Raw genomic sequence first — 23,143 nt, 5'->3', positions numbered from 1 at the left:
ACCATGCTGTCCCTCGGTAACACGGCAGCTGCAATCAATGGGGAGTGGCTTGGCTGTGTAACAGAAAAGAGACCCAACTCTTAACGTCTGGGCTGTTCACCCCTTTGTTTCTTTCCCCTGGTACACCTAGGGGGCAGAAGTAGTCCTTCAACCAAGTAAGGAAAAGTGAATTTGCTTTCTTAACTGAACTTGGAGCAGTTCTGCTTACCTGTACCTGCCATCATTGCACCAACACAACCAGGACACATGCAAACACTGAGAACTGAAGAAATTTGCTACGATGGGGAATAAAAACTATGAACAATACGAAGTTAACAGACTGTACAGCATGAGAAAAGAACACGGTTACTAACAGCATCACTGATTAAGGTTGTAAATAAGTCTGAGGGAAATGCAGACCAACTGGAGACCGTACTCTCTGAAAGCAAGAAGGTAGAGATGGTACTGGGGGAACAAGGGCAGGAGTGCTGGGAAGAGCACAGGATGAAGCTCTGACACACCCTGATGGTACCTGGAGGAAGTGGGGAATAAAGGGTGAGCAGGAGGTAAGTTCACTCCTTGACATGCCAGCCTGACACCTTCACACGCACTGTGAGTGCTGAGAGTGGCCAAAGCCATTCTGATATAACACGACTGAACAGAAACGCAGCTGCACCTGGCACTCACAGCTCTGCTTTTGAAATACCACACACAACATATTAAAAAAAAGAACAGGGACCAGCGTTCCATGGATGAGACTTCCATATTTATTGTTCTTCCATGTGCATAGAAAATGGCAGTGAAGTTTTTGTTTGTTTTTGTATGAAATGCAGAGAATGGAAATGGGAGAGGTGTAGGTATGCTGAACTGGACTTTGTGCTTCAAAATTATGCTATTAATTGGGTTTTTTTTTAATTTATAACATTTCCTTGGATTTTTTTTTTTGTATACGATGCTTCAAATCTCTTTCAAAATGACACACTGCATTACAAATGGATGGCACTTCAAACCAATGTGGCATTTCATATTTACACCAATGAAGGAAATTTACACGACATAATAAGCATACAGTCTTGACATTTAGTAATATCAATAAAACAAGGGCATCCATTTTATTTTTTTCTGTACAAACTATCAGAACAAGACTTTTATTCACATAAAAAAACAGGTTTGATTTGCTCTGACCTACGCGCTTCCCAAATTCATTTTACTCAATTCTCAGACCTTTCATCACATCGCCCACGCCCTCACCAGACTACAGAAGCTACAAGTAATAATACCTAACATCTAAACAGAGCGAAGGAACATCCCTCCCGCTTTTCCTCTCAGGCAGTTCCTCACTCAAAGAAACCCCCAGCAAAAACTAAACCAAAGAAACCCAAACCAAAGCCAAATGCCCTCCAAAACCCAAACAAAAGACTTCCTTGTGTCCTCTTTTATTTCACCTTCAGATTTCATAACCCAGACATCGAATGAGGCCATTCCATTTCTTCTCACGCACAATGGGAAATACACTGTCTTGTTTTCTCTCCTTTGATGCTACACCCAGGAGTCAGGTGAACCCGGGTACTGTTCTGCTCTATAAGACGACCGTCTGGTGGAATAAAAGTCTACGTAATTTGTGGTGGATTTCAGTCCATATTGTGTTGTGTAGTCTGAAGTAGCAGGAAAGTGAACTCGATCGTCAAAGTACGGGTCTTCATAGCTGTGTGGGGACTGCAGGTATAACCTGTACGGGTCGTAGTTCTTCCTGTTGGTATCCTCTTGGCTGTAGTACAGTTGCTGATGCTGTTTGACAACGTGAAAAAAGAACAAAACGAAAACCTTTTACAATTTAATTAAAAAGAGAAAATACTTGTTTCTAAAACTTGTACGCATTATACACAAACTTTCCCTGAGCAGTGAAGCATAGCTCTTCCAACGATGAAAGCTGCATGACATGCCCCCAAGGTTTCAGGTAGAACTAATGCAGGACGAGGCTCTCAGCTGCCTGCAGGTCCCGTCCCACACCCACCGGGACGCCCGCGTTTATAGGGCACGCTTGGATAGTGCAGGGCCTGAGCATGGCTTTTCTGACTGGGCAGGTACCTCAGGAACGCATCAGATCTGACTGTGCTAAGAACGTACTGAGATGTGGGACACAGAAAGAAGGCAGCCATGAACTGACAGCGGCCTACGGACGTCTGAGGATGGTAATGCTCAGTAACAGATTAACAGCGGTGTAGATACTCTCCACAAAAAACACTCTGATGCTACAAAGTATACTTAAACCCCTAAAGTTCCATTAAAACGCCACATGCTGAGTCGTGTTATTCCAGTATCATTTCAAAACACAATTTCAGAGTCACCTGTAGCCTTCTGTTTTGTTCTCTTGCTGGTGAGGAATAGGAACTGATGTAAATTGGTGACGTCTTGCTGGAACCTGTGAGAAAATAGGTTTTGTCATCAACTTCAGTCCTTATTTTTTTGTCTTTGTGCTTTTATTTTACCTAGAAAAAAATGATGTAGCACTCCAACAATTAAGACTGCAGATTTTAGAGTTTACTAATAATATAATAATAAATGGAAGTGGATTTTATCCCTCAGCAGTAGTTAAACTGAAACCCAAATGCTTTTTTTTCTTTTCCCCACGCATGTCTGCTGCTGATAACCTTTAAAACAAGGTATTTATTTCTCCCTATTTACTTTTGTGACTTGAAGAAGGAAAAGCGAAATGGGAAAAGTATGAAATACTGATACAGCTTTATAATAAAATAATCCATATGCATATAGAAACAATGCTTGATTATAAAATGTAGTAAGTTTTTCAAACACCTCATCTCCAAGTACAGAAACAGATCTCCATATTCATCGAGACAAAAAATGGCTCAGTTTGGAAGGGACCTCAAAGACCACCCACTGTTCTGGTAGTGTTTGTAATGAAAGCAGCAGATTGATAGGGAAAACCTCTTCTGTTCCTTGAGCAACAAATAAAAATGGAAACATTAAAAGCAACATTTCTGCTAATGCAGCTGTCCGTGCCACCACTGCATGAACTGCACACAGAAGGAACGCTGACTTAATCCAGCTGAGGTCACCTGGCCGGACCTTACCCGTGTATACGTCTTTGTGTGCAACGATATCGCCGTGGTTGTAGTACTGCATGGAAGGTTGTGTCCTGTCATATTCACAGCGGGCTTCTCTAATTCCTAGTAAGGCCGGTGATGAAGACGTGCTGCCAACTGATGAAAAAGGATCAACAATACACCACGAGATCATCGTTTTTACTGTTACAACCAGTCACCACTCTGTAATGATTCAAAATAAGAGACCTTCCCCATGCCATTTTGGGTGTGACATCTTGACTATCTTCTGTAACGTAACTATTCAAATACAAATGTAATCGTTCACTTGTTTGCTAACGTTTATGATTTCACTTAAGCTACATTTAAATAGAATCTTCAAGTCCACGATGTCACCCGGGACAGGTCAGAAAACATCACACTGTGCCCAGCCTTCATCACCCACCCACGCCAGACTTGTACTGCTTTTCTTTCATTATCATGCAGAGGTGAATCTTGGCCACAATGGCTGACAACCACTGTAAAACAATACAGTGTAATCCACTGCTTTTACTACATTCAACAACTCAATCTCCACTTCAGATGTGGAGAGGCTGTACAACTACCTCCTCTTTTTCAGGGACAACTCAGCTGTTTTGTCAGCTTACATACTTAAATTCTAGAAATTTCCTTTAAGATATTGACCAATTACATCTTCTTCCAACAGCTGTGCGCATTATATCATATTCACAATTTTGAGTTATTAAGAATAGCTTAATTACTGATATTTTCCTAGCATACTCCAGGCTAAAAAAGCTAATTTGGGAGAGCATCATTCTGAAAGTGGTCAACTTAATGTGTGCACTGAGCAACTTGAACAAAGAACAGCTGCCACTGACCAAGCACTCAACCACAGCCACCGTGCATGCTGCATCTGCAGGGCTGCTCCCTCTGTACTCTGCAGACACGTTTTATGCACTGAGCTCCCACCTTAATAGCTTAAGCTTGCTCAGGCTCTGGAACAGAAAAACGGGCACTTCCTGTTAGTATTTTCTTCTGCTCAGAGCTCTTTGATATACAACAGCCTCGGAATATTGCTAGAGCTTCCCATCTTATTTCCTACCTGCAGTTCACAGAACAGGAGCACCACAGTCATTCTGCAAGCAAATCTCACGGGGAGAACTCCAGGAAAAGCTGGTCAGTTCCCAGAGCCTGAGCAGCATTTGCTTCAATTCTCTGCTTCTTTTGAGAAGATACTTTTGGTTCTGGCTGTAGATATATGGCCTCAACAGTCCACAAACTCAAGGTGTTGTTTTGATACCAGTACGTGCGACTTAGAGACTAGATGTAAGGGTACATAGAAACTGCCTTTGGTATCGTGTGGTTGGAGAGAGACAAAGGGATGTTCGTTCAAAGGGCTGGGAGAAAACTGAACACGTAACTGAACAGGAAGATCAGAGTGACAAAATCCTCTACAACTGATGACTGTGGTCTGACAAAGAAATCAGTCCTGTGTGTTGTATGGCGGTGGCTGAGGGGAACTCTGGCCATGAAGGATGTGCTGTCTTCCCCTGAGTCACTACAGGACATGGCTGAAAGCAAAATAAATCCCTGCCTGAGTCTGTTCTTCAGTCACCTGTTTCACGAAGCAGTGTGTGAGGGTGGTTCCTTCTGTTTATGTAAGAAATTGAACAACTGCATTGTAGGAGCTGGCCAATTATTTTAGCAAAAGTTAAGTGTATATTTCTCAGTATTAAGATCTATTTACATAAAAATAGAAGAGCAAATTGGATGAAAGAAAATGCTAAATTCAGAGATACAAAACCCACTGCCTTGCACGGCAGTCCTATCACAAGATCTAAATCCCACTCCTGGAGATGCTAAAGGAACAAAGGGGAGCTCACTGCAACAACAAGGAGACAGAAGAGCACGATATTTTGCGTTTGTTTTGCTCATTCCACGGAACAAAACCAGGTCCCTCACTGGTGAGCTCGCTCTGTGAGCTTTGCAGGATGAGGCCTGACCTACAATGCCATGCAGCTGAAAAGCAGTGATTCTGTAGAGGGAAGCAGTGACAAAGTCCAGATGTCCACACAGTGCGCTCTGAGGATTTCACTTAGGACTAAACGTAACCTGGTCCCACAGGCTGGATGCTGCTACCAGCTGAGTACATGGGTGCTCTGGAAGCACACCAACCGACTGGGGATCATCCCAAAGGAAGACAGCTCACACGTTCTGAGACTGTTTGAGCTTTTGTCATTAGGAGTAAAAGGGCACATTTACTTCAAAGTGAGCTTTATCGGAACGCAGAAGCGAAGACCCCCACACCCTGTGGGATCTGAAACCCGCCAGCAGTATCAGATAGGGTGACACAGCACTCATGGAGCACCTGTGTGCTGCTGTTTGTATGTGTAAACACAGAGGAGGCAGCAGTGCCCCATGCTTATAGGTTCATAAGGTCGGAAAGGACCTACAAGATCATCTAGTCCAACCATCCTCTTATCACTATCCCTACCCAACTACTAAATCAGAACAAGTCAACCAAAAGGCCATTTGAGCTGAAAGGATGAGCTCCGAGGCATCCATCCCTTCCATGGGGCTCTTTATGCGTCCCACTGACCTGACTGCATGACCGGTGACATCTGCTGATTTGCTGTTGATAACGAGGGATGGGATTTGAATCTCTCCCGTTCCAGTGTCGATACCGGTGTAATGAAGTGACTCTGATTCCATCCGTCCTGCAGTGAAAAGCAAAGAACACAGATTATTGCTGTGCATCAACTTAAGAGCTTTCATACAACAGTTTCCCAGTGTAAGCTACTTTGCAATTTACCTTCTTATAAATGCTGCGGAGGTCTCGATACTGCCATAACGTATTCAGGACCTGAGCAGCTGCCTTGACAACTTTCAGTGAAGATCTACGGAAATAAAGAACACTGCATTAGTGGAAAGCATTAACTCCTGAGTGATGGAGCAGCCTAACCCTCGCAGCTGTGAAGACAGCCAGGTCTCTGAATTATGGCAGTGTCACACAGCTGTGTCAGCAGGCCCTACAAAGGCTGTGTGCATTCTGACAGGACTCTCCAGCCTAAAAATTCTCTCTTCACCTGAAATTCTTACACAAGTAAAGACTACAGACAGTCATTGTATACAAAAATAAAAAACACTGTGATAAGAAACGTTCTTTAGAACATTTCATAAGAACTGAGACCATAAACTGAAGTGAGTCGGTGCCTTGAATATACACAGTATCGTAAATCACAGATACTCAAAATGCAGTCCAGTTACTTTTCAGACAGATGTTGATAAAAATGCTGTGCTTTTAATTCACGCTGAACAAGTCCTGCGCAGCTGCAGATGCTTTCCTCCCCACTGCTGTGGGATCAAATAGTGGGAACAGAACACAGGGCTGACTGCATAGTCAGCTTTCTGCTGGCCACGAAGGGAGATCCGGGATATCCTACTTGAATCCCGCCTGCGTGAGTTCCATCGATGTGCTGAGGAGCTCAGAGCAGAGATCCCCATCAGAGCTGGACGGGGCCCTGGGGCTGACCTGCTGCTGGGGCTGCATGGCTCAGGCACCGCAGTGCTCCCACGGTGTGCTGCTCACCTAAAAGGCTGCAGTGCTATTACCCATGGTGGTCAACAAAGCCCCGTGCTGAGCTCTAGCACGTCCAGCTGCACAGCACAGACAGACACACTCGGTCTGCAGACAGACACAACCGATCTTTCAACGCTCGCAGTCCTGTTCCTGACAATCCCACTGGCTTGCTGACTGCTTGGTGGGGCAGCTTCTCCTCACAGCCTAACAACTGGCCACGCTGGATGTAATTAACAGTTACTGTGACACATCCTAACAAAGGTGTTAACATATTCTGATTACAAAAAAGCTCAAAGTATTCTATTAATATTTTTAAATACCATCTTCCCTGAATAGAACCCATTAACGTGGTTACTGTCTGCACCTGTAACAGTCTCCAAAAGCTGTACATACACTGTGAGAACAGCAGGCACCAGACCAGCCACACCTTCTGTCCCACTGAGACTCAGACTCGGTGGCTGCTCAGATCAGGATGACGAAACAACAGATGTTTTGTTTTTGTTTGTAAGCTCCCCCTCCCCCACTACCTGCATTCTTACACGTTTGGAATGAAACCATCAGATGACGTCTGAAATGCGTTGCCTACTCACCTGTCACCTCTCCCTTTTGTTATGTTCACCAGCTTTTCTATTCCCCCGGTGTCAGCGAGGGCTTTGGCGTTCTCCATGTTCTTGCTGGTGACCTCATGCAGCGCGCAGCAGATCGCTGCCACGGTCTCATCAGACAGGATGCTCGGGGCGCTGCCTCCCGGCAGCCGGTTCACCAGATCCCGCATCGCGTATTTACCTGGAACACCATCACACAGCCACTCACAGCCTGCGTGTGGGCACCTCGGGCTTGGAATTCTGAGGCTCACGACAGATCAGAGACGGTGTAAGACTTGCATTTGCACCTCACAGCTCTTGATGGAAAAGCCTTTCCAAAGCCCCCAGCTATCTATCTGTATAACGTGTCTGGGGAAAAATTTTATCCAACAACAAATTCTGCACACAAAACTGATTCCTTTTCAAACGTACTGGAATGTTACCACCGCCAGTGTCGCACACAGCTCTACTCTGTCACTGCCACTGTTTTGGGAAGCTCAGCAACAACTTCCACATACCAGCTTTACTGCTATTCTCTTAAATAACTTACCCCCCCACAGAGTTGAGAACATTGAAACCATCGAGTTCTGCACAGAGCAGTGGTGATAAAGCTGTATAAAACCAGGTGCCAGCGTGGGCTAGTTTCTGACCCACTTCATCGATCAGAATATTTTACGCCTGGAAAGCCAATAGCTCTTTGATAAGGCAAGGCTTGGATGGAGAGAACACAGGTGGAGGGACATCCCTGGACTGACAAGTCCTGCCATGCTGGGAAGGAAAAGTTCTGACAACGGATGATCACCAGAGTACTGCCTGCCCGTGGCTGGTGCTACGGACGGTGCTACAAGATGGCTAGAGGCAAACCAAACTAACAGTATTACTCTGGAAGGCTACTGTTGTCAGAAAGATTAATTTCTGGGGCACAAGTGATGTGATCCAGCACCATCAAGTATGCTATTTCTATCGGCAGTCTCATCCTCATCCTTTCAGCATGAGGTCAGGTTTCCTGGTGGCCGTCGTTCTTCGCGCGGCTCTGCACTCACCGATGAGCTCCTTATTGCGCACATCCAGCGCCATGTTCCTTAGGGCCGTGGCCACGGACGAGACGACTCTATCGTTATCCATCCTCAGGAGCTCCACAAGGATTGGCAGCCCCTTTTCCTTCCTCACAGCAGCTCGGATGTATGCTGCAAACTGTAACGGAGCTCCATGTTACTGCAGCTCTGACCGAAACGGTCTCTTATAAGATGGTCATTTTTAAGCATGTTAGGGAACGTTTTCCAATGCAAAGATGATACATTAACAGTCAAGTGCTTCTCTTGATCATTATTAAGAAGGGCTGACTCTGCTCTTTTTCACTCATTCCTGCTATGGCACAGTGTTTTAAAGAAGTGATCTAACAGACAAAATGTTCTGATAGGTGACAGATCATTGAAGAAGGAGCAGTGCCTTTCTTGACAAGGGCCAACTTCAAAACAGGCATAAAATGAAGCGGCCGTGTCTGGTTTTCTACAGCAAAGAAAACAATATTTTCTCTATCCCTGTGTGACAAACACGTAACATTAATGAAGTACTCTCCCCTAATGCTGTTGTAATATATTGTGTGCAAGAGCCATAAGCAGCAACATATGGAAACGATAATAAAGCAAATGCAACTTTTTAATGCTCGTCACCCATGAATACAGTACATGCCACAGTGCTGGTGTTACGAAGCACTGCTACTGCCTATTACACGTACCTTTTTCTCTATGTAGTTTCCAGATCCCTCTCCCCACCCACCACCTTTGACATCGCCTTTCACTGCAAAAATAACATTTTCATAGCACATGAGCTCTGATGACACACACTAAGGAGAAACATTGCTATGCACACACAAGAAAAACACACGCTCCTTCCTAAACCCATTCCAGTACGTTATTGAAAGAGAACAGCTAAACACAACTACAGGAGGGGCAGCAGGAATTCAGGTACCTTCCAGTTGCCCGCAGAAAGATTCTGGAGAGATCCCGCAGAGCCCTCGAGAGTGGCAGGATTGGAGCTTTCTGCCAGCAGCGTGAGGTACGGCTTTACCACCGACGGGTGCCACAGCATTTCCACCCCTTTGGGAGACTTGGAAAATCCTGGTATGGGGCCAACTCCATCCCACTGCGAAATGAATACACATTTGTAAGTACAGCAAACAATACATGCATTTTCATTCAACGTAAGGTATTTTTCTTCAAGTTACATCAAACATTTTATACATTTGTAATCAAAGAGAAAGGCAAACCTGGTCCTCCTGTGAAGTTTTTTTTTTCTTCTTCTTTTTCTTCCCCCAGCAGCTTGGCTCGGAGTCTTTGCTGGGTGACTCCTTCCCTAGCAAGTCGTCCAGCTCGTTGATGCCCAGCAGACGTGCCTGAGGCACCTCCAGCTCCAGGCGGTAAGAGAGGTTTCTCAGGGTACACACACAGTTCTCCACCGTCTGAAACCAAATGGTAAAGGCATCGTGTAACGCGTTGCTTTCCCATCTGGGGATGAAAGATGCCGCACAAATGAGCAGCAGATGAAAAGGTATCCTAAAGGACAAGCTCCACAATCTAACCGTGGGCCTTGGGCATCGCTACTCATTCATCTGGGAAAACTGCAATCTCTCTCCTGATATCACCAAGCATGAAAATATTTACAGCACTCTTCCCTATTTTACTTTTAGTAACCTGCAAGCAAAAAGCACGGGGGCTTATTATTAATGAATGAACAGTTGGCAGAAGTGAATATTGCAGAGCAAAGTACGACTGTATGACACAACAGAATTTGATTGTGCATCAGTAACCTGGGGCTGAGGGACAATCAGCTGAGTTAAAAACATCACCATGAGAAACAACGTGACGCAAACCCCACGAGATCAGATCAGGCACACAGGTCAGCGTTAGAAACCCCACAGATGAAATGAGCACACACCTTGCTGTCATAGTCTGATGTTTTCACACACGTGTGGATCACATAGAGCAGTGAATCAACCAGTCCTTCGCAGGACCTCATCTGCTTCCGGGCTTCTTCCCCCGCAGAACTGAGATTCCTAAAGAGTCAAAGTGGCAAACGAATGCAGCTAGCCATCATCACTAACACCTCTTGGTGACTTCGTACTTTTCATATTCACTTAACGCAGAAAAGAAATAAAAGATGAAAGCTGCCCGAACGGTAGGATTAAATGGAGTGCAACAGCTGTTCTGTCTTAAACATTAGGTATCAGGACCTGCTGGACAGCACGGCTGTTGTGTGCAGTGGGGTGCTGCAGAACAGGAACTTACCTCAGGCATCCTGTAGTGTTGCGCAGAACCAGCGAAGTCTGAAACTTCATTTTGTGATCATCATCAAAGGAGGCACTGTTCCACCCGGAATGTGGCACTATCACAGTGTTCGTCAGTGTGGACAAAGCGTCTCTAATGATTGTCATCTTCACTGCATCACATGAAGACAAGTTCCACAGGACCCCTTCAGAAAAGATTTCCATTGTGGTGGTTAGAGAAGACCGCTAACAGATACGCAGCAATGCTGGCTACTTAAGAGACTTTGCTTTCAACAAGATAGTCTGCCTATGCATTTAGTTTGCAGGGCAATTCAATATTACTCTAACAGCACCAGTCCATAAATAGTCAGCAAAGCTGCCATGAAAGGATTTGCTTCACCCTGACATAACATTTTCTCCTATCCAAGTTAACGTGCTCGGCATCCCCCACCCTGCCTGGCAGCCCAGTGTGAGAGCTCTTCGATGAAGGAGCAGGAACGTGAGAGGACAGCTGCACAGAGAGCCCCGGCAGAGCAGCAGCGGGGCCTCCCACCTTGCTGAGGAGAGCAAGCATATTCATGAACAAATATTCTGCTTTTTTATTGAGGAAAGAAACCCAACTGCAAGATACACTGACTGACAGGAACATTCTTTCCTTTCTTTCCTAAGGTGCAGCTCATTCTGCTGCTTGACAGGTTGCAATAATCAACAGATCCAGTTTGCTCTGAAGGAAACAGAATTCCTTCACCAATTAGAACTGTAAGTCATTTATTCTTTCTGTGCTCTCTGCCTGCAGCAGGTGCCACACTCGTGGGTTATAAGCTAAACCCGCTGCTTCACAATCCAGAGCTGAAGGTGTGTATGCAGGCACCTGCCAGCTCTGTGCCAACAGCCCGGGCACTGAGAGCCTCCTAGAACGTTCATACGTCCAACTATTTGCCTGAGCTCTAAAACACACAAACACAGTTTGGATCCACCTTTTGAATTCAGCAGGATCTTATTTAAAATGGTGCACAGCAACTGACAAAAAAAGAAGGCACCTGTAATAAAACTTAGGGCTAGGAGTAAAAGAAATATTGCCTGCACTGACCCGAGGCTGGCTGTGGCTGCAGGGGCATCACACTGGGGCAAAATGTGCTTTGGAGCTTTGGGGCAGTAACCTCAGGATTCACTTCTCCCAGTGAATCTGTACTTCTGTGCAACATTGAACTGCCAGTAATCAAAATACGGTTTTGTATTGACAAAATCCTAACGCACAAACAAAAATCCAGCCAACGTACTCAATTCCAGGCACTTACCAAATATTTCAAGCTCTTATCCACTTCAGAAACATGACCACAGCTCTGCAGCAGCCTCCCTCCAAAACGTACCTGTTACGAGCTCCTTTATCTCTGCATCAACCGACTTCCGTAACAGCCGTAGTAGTGCAGGGATCCCACCCACGTTCTTCATGGCTATTTTGTTTTCATCAGTAGATTTCCCATACACGAGGTTTCTCAGAGCACCACACGCGTTCTTCTGCACCTCCAGGACTCTGTGATCCAGCAGATCCACCAGGTGCTTGATCCCTCCCAGCCGGCACACCTGGCAAGCACGACAGCAATGTCAGCACTGCTGCTCTCACACAGTTCACTCTATGGTTTTAGAAGGATTTTATTTTTAAAGACAGGATATTCTACTCAAAGAAAAAGCTATTACTGCTGATGTTAATAATCTGACTGTGAGGCTGCAATGAAAGCTCCTGTTAAGCACCATCGTGGTGGCAGAAGCAGCTGACGGAGGTTTTCACTGCTTGCTCTAACAGGCTTTGTTGTTCTGACTCTTTCTTGGCAAACTCTAACATGGCTTTTTGGGATCTCATTTGTACAGTGCTTTTCTGTGCTCAAAACTCACAGAAGTGAGAAAATGTGAAAGGATCTGAGAATACTGTGAACTTCGTAAATTAAAACCCATTCCAAGAGATAACTAAGCAGCACTGCTTTTAAGATTTGAGTTAAAAATACACATCAAAAAGCCATATATTTTTTTCTATGAGCTATTTGCAGTAGTAGATAATTCTGTTATCACCTGCACTATTTTAGCACTGCACAATTTATGGCATACTATCCACGGAACATCCGAATGAGGTCTGTACTCAAAGTTGGATGAGATGCAGTGTTTGCGTATATAATTCAAGATAAAAGGAGTTAGGAAATCATTCATAAGGTTTTTGTTCTGCTGAGTCATTAAGCATCCTGAAATGGAGCAGCTGTTCTCCAAACAGCAATTCCACTCGTAAGTTGAACCCCAAACAAACAGAACCAAAACAACCAAACGCCGCTCACGAAACGGCACATTGCTGAACCAACTGCTCAGGAGATACAACAGACTAATTCAGGCTGATATTAATTCTGAGCATTTTCATGGTTAATTTAAGTGGTGACATTTGGTTTTGTTCGTGATGCTTACCTTCATGCCTCAGCAGTGCAAGAACTCCGTTTGTTTCACAAATGCTTTTAATACTTCTACAGACTGGGAAATGCCTCTGGTCTTTATCACAGCAATAAAATAACACATCTAACTAATTAACCAAAATACAAACTTGATGTGGTCTTCGAAGAAAGCTTTACTGACCTTGGCAATAAGTTAATTACGGTTCTTCCCTATCGTAAAAGGAGGCCTCAGTTCATAGCTTCCCCCAGATCAGACGTGCACTCGCACAGTACCTCTGTTTTCACTTTGTTGTCTCCGAAGCACAGGTGCTGCAGGTATGCGGCTGCGTTCGCCTGAACCGATGGGAACTGGTGTTGAAGCATGTGAATGACTTCAGGCAGCTCTGGATCTCTCCAGGCAAACTCCCTTTGTTGGATGAACACATTCAAGGAAAGGCATTAGTTACAGGTGTGTGTTCCTTTACTAAGTAGAACTCATAGAAGATCTTAATATTTTCAACAATTTGTTTGTTCTGGAGCGCTGGGGGTGGGAGGAAAACCAGTTACATGGGAATGACAGTGTCACGTCAGGTTCCAGTCTCACCACTGGAAAAGGACACTGTTTTCTGCATTCTTGAGTTCGTTTCGTTGCTGATGACACAGATATACACATTAAGATTATACCAACTCAAATACTGCACCCTACATAAATCTCTGCAACCTTAAATGTATAACACAAGACACACGTTGAACACTGCAGCTCAAGTGCATATCTTCTCTGCAATATTTTTTCCTCATCAATCAGTGTTGGCAGTTGGAGGCAACTGTACTTGAACAAAAGCTGTGCAGTCTCAAGATTTCATCATCAGATGCAGCGCATCTGAAAAACTTGAGCTAATCAGGGATATGAAACATGAAATAATTTTAATCTAACTTTATTATAAACACAGCGATTTTGTGTAGCCAAATCTTGGAAGTCATTCAGCATTTCCACGCCCCACAGCCGGATTCAGAAAGACAACCGTTCACATTTGTTGGGCTGTTTTCTTCTTTTTGCAAAGGAATGCTTAAAAAATAACAAGCAGTAGTAGTATTTAGGTTTTTCTATTCTCAACGATCTAAGGAAGCCATGTTCTAAGCAGAGCATCTGACAGCTACGCAGAGGCTGAGGGCAGCCTGGCCAGCCAGGTGTCCCCAGAATCTGCCCGTCAGAAGAGGACACGGCAGTTACTCTGAGGTTTATTTCTCCCTGCCAACCATAGAAAAGAATAACTCAGCTGAAAGGGACCTTCAGAGGTCATCCAGCCCACGCGTCCGATTGCTTTCAGCCAACCAAAACTGAACAGCACGTTACTGAGGGCATTACCTAAACGCAGCCCGAACACTGACCAGCGTGGGGCGTGGGTGCCCCGGTCAGGAGCCTCCCTCCAGTGTCTGACCACCCCACGGTAACCAGAGGAAGACTTCTCTCCTAAGGACAGTAAACATCGTCCTACGGCAAGTCCGAGTGGGTCCTGAAAGCACAAAAGGACTTGCCTGGGGTCCTTCTGAATGCTGTCTATGGATGGAGATCGCGTGGTCCCGTCGTCGGGCGCTGCGTGCGGCAGCCTGCTGTAGCCGGACTCTGACAGCCGATACTGCACTGACCTGTAGGGTTCCGCATAGGTAGCAGTTGTGTTCAGAGCATAATTATTTCTTTGGTATGTGAGTGTGCTACGCTGACTGGATGATCTTTGCAGATTTCCGACTCCTAGTATAAAATTAGTATTAAAACAAACCAGGTAACAAATGTCTATTGAAGAGAAGAGACAATACAAAATTAGAAGTGTAAGCAAAAAAATCAGTCTAAAAAAGGTGCATAGTGCTCAGTGCTGAAAGCTGCCGCCAGTTGTAAGGAAACAAGTACTCAACATCCCAGAGAAGACAGAGAGGCTGGCTGCAAAAACACAGGTCTGGTGGAACCAGGCTTATGCCCCAGCTTGCCTGAGCATTTAAAGAAAGATATACATCTTGTGCCGTTAAGGAGAAATTAGGATGCAAAATGTTTTAAGGTGTATAATAAAATTCAATTACCAACAGTAACTTCAATTTGCCAACAGTACTAAAAAGAAAAAGGAAAAAGAATTAAACAAAAATGTATATAGTTTGTATTCCATTTTACTTTTCACAATTACACGTACGTAAGGGGACGGTTCAAAGCGTTAAGAGAATGGCTTCAAACCCAGGAACACGTGGCTTCCTGGCCTCACAGAACTGCTGTGGTAGCTTCTGTGAGCAACTGATCTTAGGTGGACAAGAGAACAGAGAACTCAAATGTCAGTTCTGTTTCCTCGCTGGCATATCGTGACAGGCTGCACCTACTGTATGCTGAGGAAGAGAGGATAACTGCAGAAGCTGTTATCCTTCAGCATCCTGTACGCTTTGTATGTCAGTAACAAAACACACTCAGAAGTGATTTCCAAGTGTGCAAATACCAGACATGTGAACTCTCTGTAGCTATTCCTGGAGAGTCCAGTTCAACGACTCCATTATTTCCAAATCTTTTAGAAATTACTCCACTACATAAATTAATCAACCATTTCTCTTTACAGAGAATCAGTACCAACACTACTAATCATGCTCATCCACGTCATCACCTGCCAGTAGCAATTCTGCCAATTACTGCAGAAATCTCTCATTTTCACTGTACTATTTTCAGACGTAGCATTTTGCCGTTATCCTCAGCTAGGAGTGAGGAAACAAGCTGTATTTTTACTTGAAAGATATGGGGGGTAATTCAGTCCTGCACGCTGTCATTTCACTGCCCCGATCAATTTAAAAAGGAAAAAAGGAACACACTCAATTGGTACGTGAATGATGCACAGAGAATGAAAGAGCAAGCAATGAAGTGTTATGTCAGGAAATACTCCGCTTGGATGTACCTGAGAACCATCACCAAAGAACATATTCTGACCCAAACCTGACACTGACATACAGCCCCAAGTGTTTCCTGCAGACACCACGGGAACTTTCAATTCCTGCTGGTCATTTAAGGCCATTCCAACCTAGCTTCCACCCGCACTGATTTATGGCATACAGTTCCTCCTTTTAAGTCAAAGCTACCTAGCTCCTATGTGCCATAGGCCCCAGAAAAGCTCCACTGTGTACATGAAGCACAGCTTTGGTGCAGCTGATGGAAGAGCTCTGTAAGCCCGTTACGTACCTGACCCTGTTCGATACAGTGCTGACTGGGATCCCTGGTGGAGCTCAATTGTTCCATGATTGGGACTACGGTACACGGGACTGTAGTACGTTCTGCCTTCATAGATAGGGGTGATGTGCAGCTCAGGAGATACAGCTGATCGTAACTCCTGTCCTAGTTGACTGTGTTGACTAGCATATGAACTTCTCAGGCCTGAAACCAAGAAGAGGTAAATACGTACACAGCCCATACTGATTAAAAATAAAGCAGAGATGCATGTATCCTTCTTACTTCAGCCAAGAAAAAATGGTATAATAGCTACAGAAACAACATTTCTGCTTAACCTTCTTTTCACTGTTAAATGATGCATACCTGAACATTCACAGAGTGCAGCATTCCCTCAAAAACACACTGACAACTTCAAGTTTTCCAACTCAATTTTTTACTGTAGCATTTATAGTTAAAGCCTGAAGGAAAGCCAAGCCAGCACACACAGTTCCCAAACTGAGCACGGTGAGTCTGACAAGGCTCACTAGGACAGGTCAGCTCCCTAACACTACAAACGCACTGAACTTAGAACCTGTTTCTGAATCACTGATTTACCCCAGTAAGTCTGCCTTTCTTTTTAAGAGGATATATTAGTTCACCTGTTAGAGGATATTCTCAAGCAGTGATATTTGCAAAGTATCTTAACAGTATTTCAGAGTTCAGATTTACTGTTACATCAAACTATGCGTTCATTTTAACTATGGAGCTGCCTTTCATGCACAATTCAGTTTGCGTCCTTAGCAGATTGGAAGATTATTAAGCCTTGCAAATGGAGGTTGGACAGAAGACACCTTATTCTGTTTGCTGGGAAATAAGATTATTTGGGGATTGCCTGGTATAACAGTTTAAAAGAAAACAGATGTTGCAGGCACTGCTCAAAAGAGCACGCAGTCCTGTCTGCAGGAGCTCCTGTCTGTGCTCCGTTACATGAAGGTCAGGAAAAGCAGCAAACACAAAGAACTCAAAACACACTGTAACTGCAGCTTAGTAGGAACTGGCTCTCTGATTAATAGTCTATGTTCCGAGACTTCATTTGAAGATAATATTACCCTATATTTAAGTTGAAGTACTTTGAAATAACAGAATTACTAGAAAAAAGAGACTAAATTCAATAGTACTGTTACCTAGTTCAGGAAAGACCTTGCCATGAACCTGGTCCCAGTGTGACACCTCTCTGTGTGTACCACCCGCACACACGTGTAAATGTACTCTACCTACAGTGGTTCTGTTTGGAGGATTCAGCATTTCACACGTAAGTCTCAGAACACGCACCGTGATGTGGCTCGCTGCTAGCTGGAGTGCAGCATCACGGAGCAGACGGCATTTGCTGTGAGCTCCTTGTACTGATGCGCAGTGTTTGGCGTCGGTGTTCACAAAGCACACCAGTCACGTCCTGCTGCTCAACGTTTAATTCTCAGAACCACAACGGCATTACTAGCTGTCTGGAGTTTCAGGCTTGTAACAAGTTTTAAACCGTGCCTCTGCCTTTTTTACTAACCTGTAAGGCTATCTGGGCGTGGAGGAACCATTCTCTCGTATATATCGTACTGCTGTCCGTACTGTTCAATGTCATGAACCGTCCTCTGCAGCGTTGTTCCCAAATGCTGCGGGACTGCAGTCATACCAGAACGCTTCGGGGAGGAGGATCCCAGCTGGGTTTGGGGTGGAGAAGCAACTCTGGTTTGTACATCGGCGAGGGCAAGCGGAGAGCCAACCCTGGCTGACGCCTGGTACTGGGAGTTGCCAGCGTTGGGATTTGCTGCCTGCCTGGAGGTGATGGAGCCAATCCTCCGTACAGTCGCTGGGGACGCAGGTCTCTGTGCGGCGTAGGGGGACGCTGCCCGCTGTACCGGCAGGGTAGTGGATGAATACGCGTGAGAAGCGAGGGATCTTTGCTCAGCAACTGATGGAGAACCATAGCCACTACCCAGAGAGGTTCGCAGAGACCCCCTGGAAGGGGAAAGGCCCGTGCTGACCACATAGGAGGGGGACTGTGCTCTGGATGGGACCGAGCTGACGCGCCGCATGGCTCGGCTGCTAGCAACGCTGGCTGAAGGCTGTTTGAAAACAGAACCAAAGCATTTACCGCTGTTATCATTTAGGCCACAGAGTAGATAATTTTCTGCCATGAGACAGAAGTCAACAAGAAATACAGCAACTTAACAACATTTGCAGCTGAAGAATAGCTTTTACTCCAAACATCGTCCCTTTGAGAGACCCTACACAACACCTTTTTCCAGCCGGAATTTCATGACATTTGAAATGGCAGTTTAACTACAAGTGCTCCGTTCCCTGTTCTTGGCTTTCCACGTTAACGTGCTTTCTTACCATTTCAATAAACAATTAACTTTGGAAACTGAGGAACAGCATTGCAAAGAATTCTAATAAGAATATGGAAGTATAATAATAATATATAAGCTAATAAAGCTTTTCCAATTAAAAACATTCTGACTAAGGGAAGAGAAAAAAGCCAGAAAAGGTAGAAGGTACAGGAAAACAAATCCCATCTTTTCTTTAAGCACCATGTTTACATGTGGGCAAAATCTCAAGGCTTTCCCAAGCATGGTAAGTGAAACACCTTTGAGAGCAGCTTTCTTGGTATTACATATTAGCAGCATACTCTCACTCAGGAGACCTCAGGTTTTATTCAGCTTCAGCTGCAAGCCATTTCCACTTCCTAAACAGTGCAGGTGTTAGTTAAAATAACATTAAAATATTGTTCATTACATCCTACGGAAGCGTTAAGTCCAGCTATACATTTGTTGTCTTTAAAAGTGTGTTAGAGGCAGTGTACAGAGAGATACAAAGTGGACTATTTTGAGCATACCTGGACTAAAGTCTGCCCTTCAGCTCGTGAGCTTCTCACCAAGTGGTTAGAAGCAGTTCCAGTAAGGGAATGCTGCTGTCTGTTTTCTGGTTTGTTCAAGTTTTGGCTGTTATGAAAGCTGCTTACTTCCTGGTAACCACTATCAGAATAAGAATTCATTTGTGTTGAACTTCTTGAGTTACCTACAGACCCTGGAGATACGAAGCCAGCATAAGAATACAAGAACTGCATAACAGTAGGAAAATAACATACTTCAGAACTTTGTTCTTCGTTACATTCATAACTGTACTGCATTTTAATGAAGTTAATACAGAAATAAATATACTGTATTATTGAAAATGCAAACAACAGACCCTCACTTTCATGGAGAGATGTCTGCTCTGGTGAGTAGAGGTTCCCTTGCACCGGTTCTGCCCTAACATGAAAGGCATTGGTGTGAACTCCCTCTGACACAAGGGGTTTGTTTGCACCGGTGGCTGCTGGATCTGAAAGAAGAAATTGAGAAATGTAGAGCTTCACATGCACACCTGCCACAAGCTCCATAACAATTCTCAGTGCAATGAACTCACTCCCAACATAACTGCAGCCTGCTGGCAGCCAGCAGCTACCAAACTAGAGGAAGGAAATCACCACGCTCGTGAAGTGTACCTGGTTACCAGTACGTGTACCTTGCAGAGTAGAGAATTATGGAGCGGTGCTGTAGGACACAGAACAGTCACTACTGCCCTGAGCACCTATTACCTCAAGACCTGAGTAAATAAAAGGCTGCACTGAATTCCATCTCTACTTGTGCATCATTGACGGAGGCTGCTTCAAATGTCATGAACTCTTTATTTAATATATTACTACAGCAGTGCTTATTTTTAATGACTCTTAAGCTAAGACCAGTTCTATGAATATTAGCAGAGCAGTATAGATTGCAAAGGGAAGGCTCATCACACAGAACAGAAAGCAAAGCAAACACCACAGCAGTGTTACGAATGTAAACAGTCTGAAATACAAGGACAAAGACACCAAACAGAAAGCTGAATTAGATTCTTGGACGGGAACACTCAGCTGTCATTCAGCATGTCACACACACTGATAAGAGCAAGTGTCAGAGGTGCAGCAGGGAATGGGAACTGCATTTGGAGCTATCACCGCAGATGTAAAACTGTGCTGAAGAAATGTGCAAATGCAGCTGGATGAGCAACCCAAAGTAACATGCTGGGAAGCAATGGTCAAGCATCAACTCCTGCGAGTGCCTCATGGTAAGGGTTGTGGGCTGAGTGCTCCCTGAAACCACACCTCCCAGCGGTGTACAAAACCAGCACACACTGGCAGCAACCTGCATGGTAGTGGCTGAGGGAGAATATATGAACGAGGGCTGAAAAACCCCAGGCAGGGGCTAAAGGAAAGTCTCGAATTGACAAATAACGGTTCTGATATAAAATCTAGCAGCAGTCATGAAAAAAACCCACAAAAAACTACAGATGGGCATTAAAAATTCTTTATTGCAGCTGCTATTGCAGTGCACTGTGAAAGAGAATTCCAAAATACAGCCAAGAGCATCCATACCTAACAAGCCAAAAAGAAATACTCTCACCTGATCTTTGGTGACTGCTGTACACCAAGTGCTGCTGTCTCAATATTGGTGTGGTAACAGAATTTCCATACTGAAAATGTTGCTAATGGCTATTACGAGGAATGCTCGAACACTATTTCTGAAGTCTGGTGTCCAACAAAGTCAGTACATCTTACAGGTGACACGCAGCCAGCAGTCACTGGGGAGCACATCATTCTTCGGCCAAGCCCTCCAGCACATCTGGTGCTAAATCAATTCACTGCAATAGGAGTATAACCAACCAAATCCAAGTACCATTTAAGAAGTGTTACTACACTTGCACTAATTTCACCATGAGTATCTCTGGATATGATATGGGGAAGTATGAAGCATTGCAGTGCTGACAGACATAAGTGGGTATTACACGTGTTCTTTAAACTCAAAGGCTGCAGGGATGGGGGCATTTCAATTCCTTTCCAGTTATAGATAACTGCAACATTTTAATTTTCAACCTTTGTTTTATTAAGTAATGCAAGGCCCTGTTGTTTTGCCTTTGTCTGTCACATTATCATCGCATCAATTTCAAGCTGACAAACAACCAGTCTGGGGAGAAACACATCAGAAGAATAAAGTTCAATTGTGCAGTGCTGTACAGCTGTTCCTAAAACGGAGCTCCAAACCAAAACCTCACTTGTATCACACATTTGCCACCAAGCAAATGCTTTCACAAAGCTAAATAATAAAGATTGTTTATGCTCCCTAACTAATGCAAGAAAGCACAATAAAACGTCTTGTCTTTCTCTCTTTCTGCTACTATCAGTCATGAGGAGAATGCCCTGAATAAAATGACAGCCTTGTTATAAAGGGCTGCTGATCTCATGTGCTGCTATAAGCATCTGCAAAGCAACGTCATGCTATATTTCTGTCAAACATTTGGAATGTTTCTACTGGTGCATTTCAGGTACGGTTACACCTCTCTGCCCGCTGATGTCTGGACATAAACTGCTGTCTGCGAGTCAGGACGAAGGGGAGCGATGGCAGCAGTGCTCTCCTCCATCTCTGATGTCAGTATTTTTTAGAGCGCAGTCGTAAGACATCATCGAGGGAAATGTTAAGGCAAAGCTCAAGAGTGAACACACAATTAAGTAAAACCTGCTGCCATGCTGCACTCACCACATAAACCTAACTAAATCCAACTCCTACCAGCTGAAGTTCCAAGCAAAGAGCACTTTGTTCAAACGTGGCCACTTCTGAGCAAACAGTGCAGAACAGCCCGAGCTCAGACACACAACGTGCACCTCCATCTGCACTACGCACGCTCTATTTCTGCAGGAGCACGAGTTCCTAAGTTAAAGCCTGTGTGCTTGTGAACTATTACAGCTCGGATACAAATCCTGCTCCAGAACAACAAGTGCATTCCCGGACTTCTCCGACCTCTCCTCTCTATGTTCTGCCACTTTGCCAAACCCTAAGAGACCTCACAGTGGGGGTTCCTAAGGGGAAGAAACAACAAACGGGAGGAGAGAGTTACAGGGACAAGAAAAATACCAGCAGGAGAGATGAAAGAGACAAAGTAATGGGAGGGAGGGGAGAAAAAGCAACAGCTGAGTAAGTTCCAGAAAAGCTGAGGAAATAAAGGAACAGAGAATGGATGAGATAAAGCTGTGAAACAAAGGCTGAGATGTGTCAGAATATGCCCTCACTTGTTGTGAACTGCCACTGGAACATTAGAGGACCAAGGGAAATAGTATGACATAAAGGCATGAAAATGATTTTCAGAATGAAAGTTAAAAAACAAAACGACACAACAAAGTAACTCAATTACTTGGAGGAAAAATCAAATAAAAAACAGCAAATGTGATTTCTGTTTCAAAATATTGTTAGAAGGATACCCCCAGAGCACCACCCTGATTAGCAAAATGGAAATGCCATGGCAACTAGGCTGTTGACCACATCGGGTTTAAAATAAAAGAGCCAATGTACCTCATGTCAGCAGAGGTGATACCGTGATGGCAACTGAAACTGTGCAAACAGAATTACACACAAGGTTTAAGAACTTAGTATCTATAAACAAAACAAACAAAAAAAAGGGAAAGAAGAGTTTGAGAGATGGATTTACCAAGGATGTGGATAGCTGTAAATACATTTGAGTGAGCAAGCAGATAATTTTGATGCATTATTTTTATGGTGTGTTACGATGCAAAATATTGGACAGTTCTTAAAACTGCATGCACCTTTACACAGGGCTCTGCACACAACTAACATATCCTTAGTTAGAAACAAGCTAGCTAAAATTCCCTTTGCATTTTTATTATATTCAACCAGTTTTGCTTAACGTGACATCCTTTAAGAAGTTACGACTGAATTAGGAGAACAGGGCAGTGCCAATCGCCGTCTGCAGGGAGCCAGGGCCCTGCTCCTGGTGCTGCTTCGAGGCACAGGCAGTGCTGACTTCTGTACATACACTCATAGCTCTAAAGAAACTCCCAGCTGGTCAGAGGCTGACTCTTCAATCATTACATATTTTAAATCAACACGAGAAACCTTGCTGTGATCTGTGAGGATCAGACTGGGTCGATCTAACAGCTCCCTTGCATTACACGCTTGGGTGGCACTTGAAAGCTACAGTCCCATCCACTTCCACACAGCACACTTCATAGCGG

At 44.4% G+C, this 23,143-nt stretch overlaps 1 protein-coding gene across 2 annotated transcripts in view; it reads right to left on the bottom strand.

The window, feature by feature from the left end:
* Positions 1-723: 723 nt before the first annotated feature.
* PKP4 (plakophilin 4) overlaps positions 724-23,143 on the bottom strand; it is a 38,148-nt gene continuing 15,728 nt past the window's right edge. The window contains exons 4-21 of one of the 2 annotated variants that reach the window (XM_065750835.1): positions 19,291-19,422; positions 18,938-19,128; positions 17,609-18,167; positions 16,084-16,275; positions 14,414-14,631; positions 13,176-13,304; positions 11,841-12,054; positions 10,493-10,676; positions 10,143-10,260; positions 9,475-9,666; positions 9,177-9,350; positions 8,249-8,399; positions 7,212-7,407; positions 5,854-5,938; positions 5,641-5,758; positions 3,072-3,200; positions 2,328-2,401; positions 724-1,767 (exon numbers count right to left, since the gene is read on the bottom strand). In XM_065750835.1, coding sequence (XP_065606907.1) covers positions 1,519-1,767; positions 2,328-2,401; positions 3,072-3,200; positions 5,641-5,758; positions 5,854-5,938; positions 7,212-7,407; positions 8,249-8,399; positions 9,177-9,350; positions 9,475-9,666; positions 10,143-10,260; positions 10,493-10,676; positions 11,841-12,054; positions 13,176-13,304; positions 14,414-14,631; positions 16,084-16,275; positions 17,609-18,167; positions 18,938-19,128; positions 19,291-19,422 — 3,305 coding nt within the window. In that variant the 3' untranslated portion in view covers positions 724-1,518. The remainder of the gene's footprint in view (positions 1,768-2,327; positions 2,402-3,071; positions 3,201-5,640; positions 5,759-5,853; positions 5,939-7,211; positions 7,408-8,248; positions 8,400-9,176; positions 9,351-9,474; positions 9,667-10,142; positions 10,261-10,492; positions 10,677-11,840; positions 12,055-13,175; positions 13,305-14,413; positions 14,632-16,083; positions 16,276-17,608; positions 18,168-18,937; positions 19,129-19,290; positions 19,423-23,143) is intronic. The other variant, XM_065750836.1, reaches the window with a different exon arrangement.

This window comes from Cyrtonyx montezumae, unplaced genomic scaffold, assembly GCF_038088225.1.
Source record: "Cyrtonyx montezumae isolate F1298 unplaced genomic scaffold, pur_monq_1.0 scaffold_7, whole genome shotgun sequence".
In the NCBI taxonomy this organism is placed as follows: Eukaryota; Metazoa; Chordata; class Aves; order Galliformes; family Odontophoridae; genus Cyrtonyx; species Cyrtonyx montezumae.
The sequence above is the reverse complement of the archived record's forward strand: the minus strand, read 5'-3'. Positions and strand labels throughout refer to the sequence as shown.